Source organism: Hyperolius riggenbachi, chromosome 4 (genome assembly GCF_040937935.1).
Source record: "Hyperolius riggenbachi isolate aHypRig1 chromosome 4, aHypRig1.pri, whole genome shotgun sequence".
Lineage (NCBI taxonomy): Eukaryota > Metazoa > Chordata > Amphibia > Anura > Hyperoliidae > Hyperolius > Hyperolius riggenbachi.
In genome coordinates, this window is record NC_090649.1 from 272,612,539 (window position 1) to 272,628,475 (window position 15,937).

Below are 15,937 nucleotides of genomic sequence, written 5' to 3' on the forward strand. Positions count from 1 at the left end.
CCACCTTCTTCACCTGCATATTAAGGGCTTCTTCCTTGTACCCCTTCTCTATAAATCTTTGCACTAGGACCTGGCTCTGACTTCTGAAGGTCTCAACCTCAGAGCAGTTTCGCCTTATCTGCATTATTTGTTCCTTTAGGAATATTTTCAAGCCACTTCCTGTGATGGCAGCTTCCTAATGGAATATATCCATTTTTGTCCATAGTTTTGAAGAAGGTTTCTGTACTTAGAACATTATCTTTTTTTTCTTTATGACCAAATCTAGGAATTCTACCTGGTCATATGACTTATTGAAGGAAATTTTAATGGGGTTCCAATGATTGTTCACTTTTTTACAGAAACTCTCTAGGGCCTCCTCGGGTCCCCTCCATATAAAAAACAGGTCGTCAATAAACCGATTCCAGGAAGCCACATACTGTGCCCCTTCTATTGATAATAGCTCTTGCTCCCATTTGGCCATATATATGTTTGCCACTGAAGGTGCAAATTTTGCCCCCATGGCGCATCCGGTTTGTTGGACATATAATACATTCTCATACCAGAAATAATTATGCTCCAGTGCATATTTGAGTAATTCCATGATAAACTCTATTTGTTTGATTTTTAAATCCCCCTGTTGTACCAACGCCTCTTCCACGGCCTGCATTCCTTCCTGGTGTGGGATAACCGTATATAGGGATGTGACATCCCCGGTTATTAGAATATCATCTTTTTCCATGCCCACATCTCTTATTTTTTCGCAATAGATGTTTTGTGTCTTTCAATAGATAAGGTAATTGACCCACAATGTTCTGAAGGAATATATCAATATATTCGCCCACTCTTTGTGTGAATGACCCCACCCCACTCACAATGGGCCTGCCTGGGGGGTTTTCCACATTTTTGTGGATTTTGGGGTTACAATAAATCACTGGTATTCGCGGGTTAGTTGGCAATAGGTACCGTAGTTCGTTGGTGGAAATGATAGTCCCCTTCTCACCTTGTACCAGTATATTTTTTAAAACTATTTTATATTCATACGTGGGGTCCTTTTTTAGCTTCTTATGTTTGCTCGTCACCCAAAAGTCTCAGCATCTCCTTCTTATATTGCTGGGAGTTCATTATCACCAACCACCCCCCCCCCCACACACACACACACACCTTGTCAGCTGGTTTTAATATTAAGTCCTTATTTTCCACTAATTCGAGAACTTGTTGATCTGACTGGAGTTTTTCAACCTTTTTATCTCCAATCTCTCCAAATCTTGGAGTATAGCTTGTTTAAATGTATCACTAGTACTTTCCTTAGACGTATCCTGTGGGTTGAACAGAGACCTATTTTTGAGAATTGTGTGGATATATTCTTGAGGAATGGCATTGGCTCTAGTATTGGGGCCCTCCCGGTTCAAAAAATATTTTTTCTGTGTAAGTCTTCTGACATTTATTAATATCTAAGTTCCAAACTTGTTTAGCCTATTTGGAGGTGCATACTTTAGTCCCTTATCCAAGAGTTTCAATTGTGGCCTAGTTAGTTGAACGCCACTAATATTGAATATTCCCCCAGTTTTTATTTCCTTTATTTCAGGGGAAGCACAGGCTGAAAAGCTAGGGGACACCTCCATATATGAAGTCATTTGTGCAATGGGTGGAGTTGGTCATTGGGTGACAAAGGTGACCGATAAGGGCTTTTTAGCCTGTTGTGTCATAATGATTTTATTGAAAAAGCGGGAGTGTGGATATAGTAGAGAAAGCCAATTAATAGTAAGAGCAATTGTCACTGGGGAGGACCAATAGAGGGCGTAGGAGTAGTCAGTAAGGACCGAACATCCATTGCATGAATGAGATACGGATCCGTATATAAACTACACGGAAGCGCCGTGGCTTCCCCTGGGCAGGCGCAGAAATGGCCGCCGGGGATGCGTTCCAGCATATGATGAGTGGAACCAATGACTCGTCTAATGCGACCTGGAGGTCGCATTGGTTTCAGCGTGTGAACATTGAGGCATAAAAGACGTCGGACGCTCCAGTGACGTCAGCCTCTGAGTCCCAAGGGACGAAACTCGTAAGGCGGAGCTTGGAGCGCCTGACGTCACTGGTGGCAGACGGAGATACGAGAGCCGGCCGGGAGTGTTTTACACAGCGGATGCGCCGTGGTGGAGACGGGACGCCGGAACCACAGTGTAGGTGACACCGCAAGGCTCTCTCTGAGCCTGATATGCTTTTAAACCATTTATTTATGGGAGTGCAATACAGCGCAGGGCACTGGCAATTGTTTTTATGGTTTTACGCTGTGTGTTTTACTGTGATTTTTTTAAGTGAAAAAGTCGGATTAAAGCCATTGGAAATTTACAACTGCCTAAGTGTTGACATTGAATTATGCGCAAGATCCACCTGGAAACTGAGGTGGTCAATATCTGGTGAGCCTGTATTTTAAAAGGTCGCATGATCAATTGCACAAACGAATGAAACACGAGTGATACACTATTTTGCACTGGGTGTTTGTGTGAATACGTTTAATCCAACGGTAATGCACTATGTTGAGGTTTTAATCCTGCAGGGTGTATTGTAAAAGAAGAGGAGCGCTGTCACAGCATACATATTCTCTAAAGACAATCTGGTGGATTTTTTGATAGCGAACACTCTGAATTTGGCGGATAAAGGTCTTAGTGGTTGTTGTTTTGCGGTGGGCGCATTCTGTATCACTATAAAGGTTCCTGAAACTAAACCTAGACAAAACGGAATTTATGATCTTCCCAGCCCGGTCATCCCTGGACCTCCCAGATGTGCAGGTCACTGTTAACCACGCTACCATTCGCCCTACCTCTCAAGCCCGCTGTCTGAGTGTCACCCTGGACTCCACACTCTCCTTCACTCCCCACATCCAAAACCTCATAAAGTCCTGCAACTTCCACCTTCGTAACATCTGTAAGATGACCTCTGCCACCAAACTCCTCATCCATGCCCTCATAATTTCCCGCCTCGACTACTGCAATGCCCTTCTGTCTGGTCTCCCTATGACCCGAATAGCCCCACTGCAATCCATCATGAATGCGGCAGCCAGAATTATCCACTGCTCCCATCGCTCCACCAGGGCTGCTCCCCTCCGTGAATCCGTCCACAAAACCTGTCCAACCTACATTTCTGATCTTACTCAGAGATGCACACCAAGCCGCTCACTCCGCTCCTCCAATGAACTTCGCCTGACCGTCCCCTGCATCACCCAGTCCCATACACGCCTCCAAGACTTCTCAAGAGCCGCTCCAACACTATGGAACTCCCTACCTCCACCCATTAGGGCAGCCCCCTCCTACACCTTCAAGAAGGCCCTCAAATCTCACCTTTTCACTCTGGCCTACCACCCCTCACAATTGCTCTAAACCCACAGCTGAACTCTGTCCCCTACCTCTCGTGTCCCTACCTTTCCCTCTAGATTGTAAGCCTTTGGGAAGGGTCCTCCTCCTTTTTGTGTCCTACCTGATCATGCACCTCCATTACTGTGCACCCATGCTATGCATTTGAGTGAACCTAACTTGCCTTATCTCCATGCTCCCCTCCAGTGACTGACTAAGCATTACCTTGTACTCATACTGTGCTGTGTGATCTGGTTTTCTTGTATTCCTGCATTGTCCTATTGCTGTTTGTCACCCCTAAATATTGTCTGTAACCTAAATTAATGTCCAGCGCTGCGTAATATGTTGTCGCTTTATAAATACAATTAATATAGAAACAAATTATACACTGTATATTGGTGGCCAATATTCAACAAGGAGAAAACTGGGAGAAGGCAATCCTTTTTCTTTTAGGTTACAGAGAGAGACTATATACGTCCCTAAAGCAGCAGCTGGTGTTGAAGCCTTTAAGATAATTTTCTTCTAATTCCAGCGCTTTAATATAGAGATTTCATTAAAGCATTTATTGAAGGTCTTGCATTCTTTTTAGAGGAACTTAACATTTTAAGATTTAAACACTCTGTCTCCCGTGACAGTATTGAGCTGCTGCAGTTTAGAAAACATACTCTGAAGAAAGCAAGTTACATGTGGTGAACCCTGATCTCTCCTAGTGTTCATTAAACAATAGGATTTGCATTGGCGTTGTATGAAAACACCAAAAGTTTTTGGAGTTCTTGCCATTCTCAAACCTTGCAGATAACATTCTTGATCGTGAAAGATTGGAGAAGAATGGTGCACTTCATTACCTTGCTAATTAGCATGATATTTAAGCGAAAAAGACCCTCTTCAGTTTAATCAATATAGTCTTTCTGCTTAAGTGGCATAACTGTATCCTTTTGAGGCAAGAATATTTTTTCTTATGTTTTTCTTCTGCAATAAAATGGGAATTTTTTTTTTTTTGTTCGTATATTTTGAAATGGAACAAGACCATTCTTGAAGAGGTTGAGCCTCCATCAGAACAGACTATGATACAATGCTGAGTTTTGTTGTTGTAGTATACCGTACTGCTTCACATTCTGAACCAAGATGTATGCGTCTTACGGTGGCAAAATACACAATATGCATTTGAAAGGCCAATAGTGTTGCACGTAGGAAACCGTAGCTAACCAGAGATGTCTGTGGGGGATCATTAGCAGTAGGGATACCAATGTTTTTTACGCATGACATCCGTTACATCCCCAGGGCACGGGGATTGAAACTGGCCTTCTCCAACACATGCTGAACCAGATCTCCAGAACTTTTTTTTTTTTTGGGAGGGGGGGTGGAGGGGCACGACTTCTTCCTATTCCTTATGGTGATTTTACTACATGCTGATTTTACTTACATCCTCTAAGACGAGGGTGGGCAAACTACAGCCTACTTGCTGACTCCGTCCTGCCAGGCTATTTTATCCGGCCCGCCGATGCAGGGCCAGATTCAATGCCCTCCCCGCAGGTGAACTGGCATTCCATCATCTGGACTCTGCACCATTTTACTGGCCACAGCACTTTTCCAGGCTGTGGGAGACTGAGTTCCGGCAGAGCAGGGCTGTGGGAAAATGGCGCCAGAAGCCCTGCACTGGAGACTGTGTCCCCAGTGCAGGGCTTCAGGTGCCATCCTCCTGTAGCCCTGCTCTGCCTGTGAGCGTGGGACATGTGGAGATCAGGGAGCCACGCTGGAGGATGAGTCCACATGCTAGGTGAGTAAAGGCTTTTATTTATAGGACATTAGGGCACAATAGGAGACAGGATATTGGGAGGGGGAGACAGATGGAGGGGGACACCTAACAAACAGCATTAAAGCGGGAAAAGCTGCCTTATGTTTACTTTTGTATATTTTTGGAGGGAAATTATGCCAAATGTGTGTATTTTGTAAGAACACTGCTGTCTGAATTTTTTTTTTTTTCTTTGTGTGGGAAATTGCCACACTTCATGTATTTTGTAGGATCATTGCCACATTACGTGTATTTTTATGGTGTAACGCTGCCACAATATGTGTATTTTGTGGAGGAAATGCAGTATTTTGTGCTTTGCTGTCTAAGGGGGGTCTTCCTGGGAGTAGTTATGCGCCTGCGCAGTAAGCCGCGGACAACGTGGCCATGGTTGACAGCGGCGCTTGACGCAGACGCATCAAGGACAACCTCAAGGTCATCCTCTGCACCATGCGGGGACCCCGGAGCGAAGCTGTCGGCGTGAGACAGTCGACTGCAAAGGGCTGGAAAAAGCCCCAGGTAAGTAAAGCGGATTTTGTAAAAAAAAAAAAAATGGCTTAAAGAAATTTGATTATTCCAGACCTTTTTATAGTCACAGTATTGTGTTTTACATTTAGCTTACATTAGTTCCTCCACGTGTCTGTAGAGCAGGGGTCTCAAACTCAATTTACCTGGGGGCCGCAGGAGGCAAAGTCAGGATGAGGCTGGGCCACATAAGGGATTTCACAATTGTGGCTCATCGCCGCCTCTGCCTGCCCCTCTCACTCTTCCTTCACAGAGAGGGGCGGGGAGAGGCGGCGATTGACGTCAGGAGGGGCAGTGCTGAAGCTGAAAGCTCTGCCCCTTCCAGGAAATGCCGGCGGATTGCCCCCTGGGCGATTTGGGGGCTCTGCAGCCCTCGTTTAGCGGCGGATTACTTGGGAGCACTGAAGCGAACTATAAGGAAGCTTTTGCCGGCGAGGGCCACAAAATATTGTATCGAGGGCCGCAAATGGCCCGCGGGCCGTGAGTTTGAGACTCCTGCGTAGAGTGTGCTGAATGGCTGAGTGTACACTATATAGAGGATTTTAGTTTGTAAAGATCACTGTCACAAAAATCTCTTAAATTTAAAATGTGTAAACGCATACAAATAAAAAGTATGTTTCTTCCTGAGAAAAAATGAGCCATAAATTATTTTTTCTCTTATGTTTCTGTCCCTTACAGTAGGTAGCAGAAATCTGACATTACCAAAAGGTTTTGGGCTAGTCCATCTCTCCATAGGGGAGTCTCCGCATGGCCTTTAAGACACAACATGAAAAAGATTTATACAAAGATGCTGGCCAGCCTCCCTGTTCACAATACACTTTTTTTGGCAGTTGGACAGAGCAATTTCCATTCACTAAGTGCGTTTGAAAATAAAGAAAACCCTGAGGGCTCGTTTCCACTATAGCGAATCCGCATGCGGGCACTGCATGCGGATTCGCATAGTCAATGTAAGTGGATGAGGCTGTTTCCACTTGTGCGGCGGCGGGAGCGTTTTTCGGTGAGGCAGAAATCTGCACGGCAGAGTCGTCAGATTTCGCGTGCGGGAGGAATGCTGGCGAATCGCCGCTAATGCATTTAATAGGGAAATCGCATGCGGCTTTGTCATGCGGATTTCGCGTGCGATTTCGCATGTGTTGCTATGGAGCTTTACTCAGGCAGTGACATGGGTAAATTCGCCTGGCTCCTTGCCATGCGAAATCGCGGCTAAATCCGCAGGCGGAAACGCAGCCGCATGCGATTTCTTCTGCGGTGGAATCCAGGCGATTCCGCACCGCAACAGTGGAAACGAGCCCCGAGAGCCCCCCCCCCCCATCTGAAGATGGGCTAGTCCAAAATCTGTCGGTTGTCAGATTTCTACTACCTACTGTAAGTGACAGCAACATAGGAGAAAAGTAATTTCTCATTTTACTCTAAAAAAAAAAAAAAAAGTACTTATATGTGTATATATATTTCATTTAAATGTTATTATTTTCACAACAGAGGTCCTACAAAGGAGTGAATGTTTTTTTTCTTAAATGTCAATTTAATATCGCAAAATATATTTTTTGCTCAATGTGGATGTGTTCACCTCATGTTGTCACTTAACCTTGGGAAATTAGCGGTGGCAGCAGTTTTTATTTCTTTTTTCTGCTACTTTCTCTGCTCTCTGAAGGTATAAACAAGAATGGTTATTCATAAGGCTAATGCCGGAAGATGGTCTAATTATGCCCAATTAATCAATGACTCTGTGATGTCTATGGACAGCGTTTGATAAGGCAATCACATGCAGTCCACAGCTTGATTGTCTTCAGCTTTCTGTTAGACAAGATAAGATGAGCTTCAGGTGCTAGATTATTATTCAACAACTTTTTGCAGCTGGAAAAGGTTGTCCACCTTGTCATTTCTTCTAAGATCTCTGCCATGACATGGAATTATCGTCTAATCTGGATGCAATAACTATCAGTAACTTAAAGTATACTTTTTCTGCAATGTATACAGTCTGTGGATGTGCTTCTCTTAAATCTAAATTTGTTTAAGTAAATTTCACCTTTTTATTTGTATGTTTCATGTATATATTATCATAAGCATATTTGCAGTGTTACAGGAATTTCATTTTTTTTTTTCAGATCTCTATAAAAATGGACTTCAGAGGGTTAATTTTGTGCCATTTATAGCTGTCCTAAAGGTAAAGTTTCTTCTAAAACCTGATCTACCTCAAATTCATTTCTGTGTCTTGAAATAGGCCCATGTGTACTAGTGTCCTTTCCTAAGGGTTGTCTGTTCTAAGGGAGATAAATGGCACTCCTTGATATTCCAAGGGCAATATGCAATTCGAGTTCATCAGAAGCTCAAAACGTGCAAGCTTCTTATCCCCTCACATCTCTCAAAGTTTACACCCACTAGCACTGCAATAGGCTAAAATGTTGTTTGATTTTTTTTTAATAGATATACATATGCACAGAGGTAGGTACTGGTTGTGTTTTTAGTTGGAAACAGCTGTTTTCCACAGTGCAACAAGGTTCACAGACATGAAACTGCCCTGACATCACAATGTGGGAGGGGTTTCACTGCAATATCAGCAACACAGACCCTTTGATCAATGAGAAAAGGTCGAGATTTCTCTTGGGAAATGGGATAACTGTTACTGATAGGCAGGGCTGTGGAGTTTGAGTCGTGGAGTCAGGGCAATTTTGGGTGCCTGGAGTTGGGAAAAAATGCTCAGACTCCTAATGAATTTAAAATATGATAAAATGTTCTATTTCTCAGATAATCGTCATCCTAAATAATTTATATACATACAGTAATAGCTGTGCTTAGTCCACAAAAATGAAATAAACCAATCAAAATTAGTTACTTGTGCTGCTTCAATAAAGGAGTCCCCATATTTTTAAAGTCAGATATACACTTCTGATTGTGACTGTATAGATGTGTACACAGGAAACTCTTATATATACACGAAATAACATATATGCTGTAAGTATAAAGCCTGATGTGTAGCCGTGTCACTAATCGAGATGGTCAATGAGATGGAAATAATTCTGCGTTGATTCTGATTTATGCAAATGTACTCTTTGCTCATGAAATCAAATAATTTGATATGTTGTTAAAATTTGGTGACTACGAATTAAATGGTACCTGAGAAGGATGAAAAGAAAAGGTGTTTTTTTTCTTTTTTTTTTCTTTTTTGTGATTTTTTTTTATATACATACCTGGGGCTTCCTCCAGCATCCTTCAGGCTAATCAGTCCTTCGCTGTCCTCCTCCACCACCTCGATCTTCTGATAGGAGTCCTGGTAATTCAGCCAGTCAGTGCAGTCCGGCCGCATGCCGCTTCCACAGCCAGGAACATTCTGCACCTGCGCAACAGTGCTGCGCAGGTGTAGTACGCTTGCGGCGGAGTGTGTGCATGCGCACTACGCCAGACTGGCTAAAGTACCTGGACTCAAAGCAGAAGATCCAGGTGACGGAGGAGGACAGCGAGGGACTGATTAGCCTGAAGGGGGCTGGAGGAAGCCCCAGATATGTATAAAACTTTAATTTCATCGGCCTCAGGTTTACTTTGTTACACAGTACTATACTCTACATATGCACTCTCCACAGAGCTGCAGGGAATCCACTGAGAAGGTTGTGCACATTGAACACGGAGGTGTTGTCTATCACCCATAAACCTGGTTCAGATTGTGCATGAAGAAACTGTAATAGAGGAAGAATCTCCTTATTCCCCTGCAGAGTACCTGCACATCACTCTTACATGTACCCACAATTACATTGCCTAGGACCTGATAGACGTTCTTTGTTCCGGTCTATACCTTTGAGTCCGCCAGGAGAAAAGCGCGATATAAATGTTATTTTTCTTGTCTTGTCTTTACAAGTACTCTTACCAAGGACTAGTTTTAGTCTATGACTAAAGGGAATAAATATGGCAGTCTCCATATCCTTCTCACTTCAGTTGTCTTTTAAAGTTCCTAAGCGTTGGCAGTTAAGAGACGAATTTCATGTTACATACTTTCAATCAACAAGATTGTAATATGCAAATAAGAGGAGTCGGTGGAATCCTAAACTGAGTCGGTGGATTTCTGTACCGACTTCACAGCCCTGCTGATAGGGATGAAGTTCAATCCTTGGTTGCAGTTCCTCGGTAACAGAGAATGGCATACCATCACCTAACCATCTTCTCGCATGAGCCCTCCTTGTACCAATGCCAAACAAGGAAATCCCCTCCCCCCACTGCAATATTTGCCAATATTTATAATTCAACCTATTCTCACACCAACTCTCCCTCTACCAATGCCGAACATGAACAGACCCCTCCCCCTGCAATATCTACCAATGTGAGATCTGCTTTCCAATGCTAAACATTCCCTCTGCAATATCTTCACCACAGATTACCATTATTGGGTGCCTTTATAGCCGTAATTAATATTGCGGTCTGTGACAATCTCTGCCTCCCCTATCCTCCTCAGCAGAGAGGATTCAGCTCTGGCTCCACTGACATTCTGCTTGTCACCGCTGCACACAGACACACTAGCAGTTTTCTGCTCAGGCTCCAGGGGAAAAGCTGAGCCCGATCAGGTCCCCTCTACTGCGCAGAAGCGAGTGGACCCAATCTGGCTCTATTTCCACTGGAGTCCAAGTGGAAAGTCGCTAGAGCGTATATGTGCAGGCACGCCACTGATGGGTTTTTAATATTGTTATGATTGCTATGAATAGTTGTGCTGTTTTTTTTTTTTTTTGTTTGTTTCTTTTTAGAAGGTGGGTTCCCTTTAAAATATAAATTCAGTTCTGAGACCTCTGCAACAAAAGCAGTGTGCGTACAAATTAATTTTGTCTATTCACCAATGTATTGTTGGTATTCAGCAATGTATTTTTGGTTGCAAAGTACAATATTTATCTGCTATGTATCAGAAATTATTGCTGTAAACACTATTTTTTTTCATATTATGAAGTTACAGTTGGCTTTTGCTGTTCAGATATATAATAATTTTTTATATATTTTTTTATTTTTGTTTCTTTCAGTCCAAACTTTTGCGATAGTGATCTGGTCAGTTAAGTAGCAGAGGGGGTTGTTCATCAGATGGTTTTGTGTTAACTGGTTTCTGGACTGACGCAATATGAATCTACGTCCAGCAGGTGGTGCTGCCACTCTGACTGGATGTAGATTCAACGTCCTGCTGAATCGTGCGTTACCGCCAATCGCATCATTTTCTCCCCGCTGCAATACACTCTCCCTGCCGCCTAACGGCAGAGCCGGTGAGGAGCTGTTTTCATTGGCTCCTGACCCTGTCTTCACTGTACGCCAATCCAATTGGCTTACATTCACAGGGTCAGGAGCCAATGAAAGCGGCTCCTGACCGGCGCACAGCGTTCTGCCATCATAGGGATGGCAGAGAGAGGGACCTGTGGTGGGGACAGAATGGCAGGAGCGGCGGATTATTGTGGCGATTCATTGGGAGGTGGCGGTTTACCGTACTGGCAGTCTCTGGTCCTTAAGAGGGCAGAGACTGCTGGTACGGAAGTGGTTAATTATATTAACAGATGCACTAGAGGGGCAAAAATGAGAACATCAAAATAGGTGGAGGTCACTGACCATTTTCTGTTATCCTTTCTGTTCTGCATTTGACTATGCTCGGTCTCAATACTGGTAGAATGTGGTGATGCCTGGGCCCTACAGAGGTTGCACAGGTAGTCCAACTCCTCCTGGATGGCACATCAATATGTGCCATTGCCAGAAGGTTTGCTGTGTCTCTCACAGCACAGTCTGAAGGGCATGAAGGAGATTCCTGGAGGACCGGCAGCTACTCTAAGAAAGCTTGATAGGGCCATAGCAGGTCCTTAACCATTAGCAGGACTGGTATCTGCTAATTTCGAAGAGGAAGAACTGGATAAGCACTACCAGTCCTAAAAAAAAATGTACTGTACCTCCAGCAGGGCACTGGTGTGAATGTTTTTAACCAAACCATTAGAATCTGACTTCATGAGGGTGATCTGTGAACCCAATTTCCTCTAGTGAGTCCTGTGCTCACTGCCCAGCACTGTGGCGTTTGATTTGCATTTGCCATAGGATAACAGAATTGGCAGGTCCTCCACTGGCACCCTGTGCTTTTCACAAATGAGCGCAAGTTTACCCTGATTACATGTTACAGATGTGAAGGGTTCTGGAGAAGCCATGCAGAAGGTTATGCTGTCTGTAACACCACTCGGCATGACTAGTTTGGTGATGGGTTAGTGATGGTCTGGGGAGGCATTACAAAAAATATAGACAGATGTCCACGACATCTCAAAATAAAAGACTAAGAAACAACCAGCTCCATATAATAATGGCAATAATCTTTTTTAAGGAATAGACTGAGTAAAACAATTAAAAACCCACAGAGGTGGGGACTACAAAGTGCAGACAAAATAGCTAGTAGGAATACACCATAAATACCACAGGGTCTGGGGAGGCATATCCATGGATGGATGTACAAATCTCTTCAGGCTAGACAACAGAACATTGACTGCCATTATGTTTCTGAATGAAACCCTTGGACCCATGGTCAGACCCTATGCTGGTGCAGAAGGTCTTGCGCTCCTCCTGGTGCACGACAATGCCTGGCCTCCTGTGGTGAGGGCATGCAGACAGTTCCTGAAGGATGAAAAAATTAATAACATTCACTGGTACCTGACCTAAATACAATATAATTTCTTTTGGACATTGTTTTGATCTATCTGGTGCTGCCAAGTTGCACCTCAGGCTATCCAGCAGCTTAGTGATGCCCTGGTCCAGATATGGGAAAAAAACAGGACTCCATAATTTCTTTAGGAGCATACAAGCACATAAGGGCCATACAAACTACTCTGATTTTAACTTGCTGCAGGACATTTTGGCTAAATAGACTAGACTTTTGCATATTTTTTTTCACTTGTATTTTTGGGATGTCTTTGAATTCAGTCATCTGTATGTTGATGATTTTCATTCCCAATGAACTATGCGGGATCCCTAGCACCTTACCTAGTACATAGCAGGATAAATGTACAGCATTTTTAAATTTCTTTTTTGGTGTCTGAAAAAAAAAAAAACTTTGATAACACCAGTGTATATTTAAATGCGTATTCAATTGCAGTTTAGCCTTCCTTGTGTACATTAAGTGGTTGGTTGTGTGTGGTTTTTTGTTTTGTTTTTGTTTTTTTCTTTTATAACCGGTTTTGACATTGTTGGAAAACATAAAAGCCACTTGCAGGACAGTTTGGACTGAACTTTTTAGTCCTGGTTTAACCCCTAACTATTTTTAACATTTCTTTATTGTGCATTTGGTTCATTCCTTATGAATATTGATGAAATGTCCTGTTTAAATGTTTGTTTGTTTTTCTCTTGGCTCAGCATTTTTATTAGATGCAACTGGAATACAACAATCTTGTTGTAAGTTTAAAAAAACGCATATATCCAGGCACATCGCCTCTAGTTAGGACATTTAAATAAGTTAAACAAAGGGAGGTGCTGAAGGGGGTGTGGCCAGAAAACAGCAAAAATCTATTAACTCTTCGCACTCTCGCATGCAAATGTTCAAACAAATGCATTCACAGATTCACTCATCCAGGCACCACTGTTATCCCTACAGCTAAGTTAAAAGCTGGGGTCTTAGTTCACAGAAGAATGCATTTTTATGCTTAGTCACCTATACTGCACAGAAGTACCCAGGTAAACACATTTGGCCTAACTCTGGCCCTGTAACATGCATAGTGCAGACATGCATGCATTCATTGCATCAAACCTATCTAGGGATTAGGAGCACACATCCTGACGTCCTCTTCTGGGACAGATCGCACATCTTACCAATCGCACAAGGGAGCTAACGTAATGTATTCATGCGCACCATGCACATACACCAGAATAAGCTGTGTGCATGCTCACAAAAAAATACATACAGGGGAAGGAGGGAGTGCACTGAATTAAAACCCTAGCCACTGGTATTTAATGTCCTAACTAGAGGCAATGTGCCTGGATGTTTTTTTTTTTTTTTTGTTTTGTTTTGTTACTGACCCCTGTGGCTAGGGTTTTAATTTAGTGCACTCCCTCCTTCCCCTGATATGAGACTTGGCACTTGCTATTAACACCATTACTGACCGAATTGCCTTCAGAGCTACACATAGCCATCAATGAGCTAATTTCTCTCGGATTTGGAAATCCTCCAGCACTATGCTTTGGTTCTATTTTTATCTGCAGTAGTTGAAAGCCTGCAGTGCTACAACTGGTCATTAAGCTCAGATTTATCCATAGAGTTGGAAAGCTTGTCCTCAAGGAGAATCTTTTGAGTGTTTGGTCTCCAATTTCAGACTAAATCATTCAATTTTATACCATGTTTAGACAAGTGGCTACTGGGACAGTCAAGTTTCAAACTGAGGAGGCTGCCGGAACTTGGGTAGCATAAGGAATATGAGCAAATCTGTTCTCCACCCAGTTCCGGAGATAGACTTCTTGGTCAACATTTCTTTTTATAACACCGGAAGTTTTTTTTGTTTGTTTTGTTTTTTAAGAAGCTGACTGTGTATCTCAAGTTGGCTATGACCTATCTACTTCAGTTTTTGATGCATTGCAATGGACAAAGACTCCTATATGAGGGTCCTTCAGTTCATTATATTTAGAACACAGAACCTGCATCTAGCACCTAGATAACTTATTCCAGCTTTCCTTGAAGACAATGGCACTCTCTGTTCTGGTGGCCATCACCAATAAATTGATCGACTGGAAAATCATGGTGAATTGAGTACATACCACAACAGACACAACAGGTGCAGGATGGGGAGCACATTTCAACAGGCAATATATTCAGGGATTGTGGCCCAAATCAGCCTTTACCTTGAAAAGTGTTATACTTTATATTACAGTCAGAATCCTAGACAAGCTATGTTCAATAGCAGTAAAGATTGTCACACAAATTATCAGAGTGTTGGCATATGCATTGCAACGAAGGAAAAGTTAAGTCTTACAGGTTGAGTTGACTTCAAAAACTGTTGCTGAGACTGGCAAGAGCTTTTTGGCCCTGTTTCCTTTACACATCCCAGATGGTATTTATTAACCCATTATTAGCTACAGTCATGAAAGTTGGATATGATCCCTTTAAAGTGTTATTGAAGATTACTCAAAAGTTGGGTCATCCAGCCCTTCACAGTAGCCAGGACGGTCACAAAAAATGGTAGTGGCCAGGACAGTCACAAAGTTGGGAGTTCTGGTTCACAATGAGCTTGCTGAGCAATCTGTAACTGTGGGTATTTAAGTCCTACCTCATCGAGCCACATGAAACCATGCCATGCACTGAGGACGACCAGTTGGTCTGTATGTTGGATTATTGTGGCTCTGTACAACGAACAAGCTGACACATCATTGCATTCCAGCAGTTCTGGAGGTGTTCTTGGCTTTTAAGACAAAAGGATGGTTTGCATATTCAACAGTGATGCATTGTGGGACACCTATGGTATGTTCACTCCAACCTGAATAATTGCAAATACCTTCTGTTTTAAGAAGGCAAATTTCTGCTTTGCATAACATTTTAGTAAGCGGGCTTTTTGGACTTTTTTTTTTTTTTTTTTTTTTTTTAGCCCCTTGCATACTCATTGGAGTTCTGGTTTACCATGAGCTTGCTGGACAATCTGTAAAAATTGAAATGGTTCTTTTTCAGATCCCCTAGAAAGAACTGTGGATCTCAGATCTTCAAGACATGGCATTCCTTCCCCTTTTCTGGCTTCCATCAATTCTGTATCCAATATTCCAGTGTCAACATTCCAGATGGCTAAACTTTGACTTTAGCTGGATAACAGCTGGAATAAAGTGTGAATAATGCATTCTTTATTGTTTTTTATAAATGGCATTCCCTCAATAGCCCAGGGTCTGAGAGACCATATGAAACTGTAGATGAGGTACTGCAAAACAGTGCATGTGCAAAGGTGATCAAGCTCTTTTCTGAAGCAGGCTTTGCCATAAAATTTTGGTGCCTTCTTATCTCCAGTTCCTTATAGAGTTCTGCTGAGAAGGTGATAACTTTGTGCATGTGTTTTAATACTGGGAGTGACCAAATCGCCAGAGCAGGACACACACATTTGAGTGAGAGCAGGTTGTTCTCCTCTCCTGCCTCTACAGTGCAGTAGTCATGTGGCGGCATCCCTGTTTTGTGAGTACCCTGATTTGTCTTCACATTTTTGTCATATCTGGTAGTTACAGTATATACTGTGTTCTATTTGCTCTAGGTGGTCCCTGTTTTTTCTTTTCCACTGTTATCCCCATAACTTTTTAGGTAGCATATGCTCATTTGTTTGACAGCTAATCGTTGCAAATAACTTAC

The 15,937-nt window shown here is 42.8% G+C and overlaps 1 protein-coding gene across 2 annotated transcripts in view; it reads left to right on the forward strand.

The window, feature by feature from the left end:
* The window catches only part of AFG1L (AFG1 like ATPase), a 204,436-nt gene that overhangs the window by 117,915 nt on the left and 70,584 nt on the right, over positions 1-15,937 (forward strand). For both annotated transcript variants that reach the window (XM_068231263.1, XM_068231262.1), the window contains exon 7: positions 7,749-7,807. In XM_068231263.1, coding sequence (XP_068087364.1) covers positions 7,749-7,807 — 59 coding nt within the window. The remainder of the gene's footprint in view (positions 1-7,748; positions 7,808-15,937) is intronic.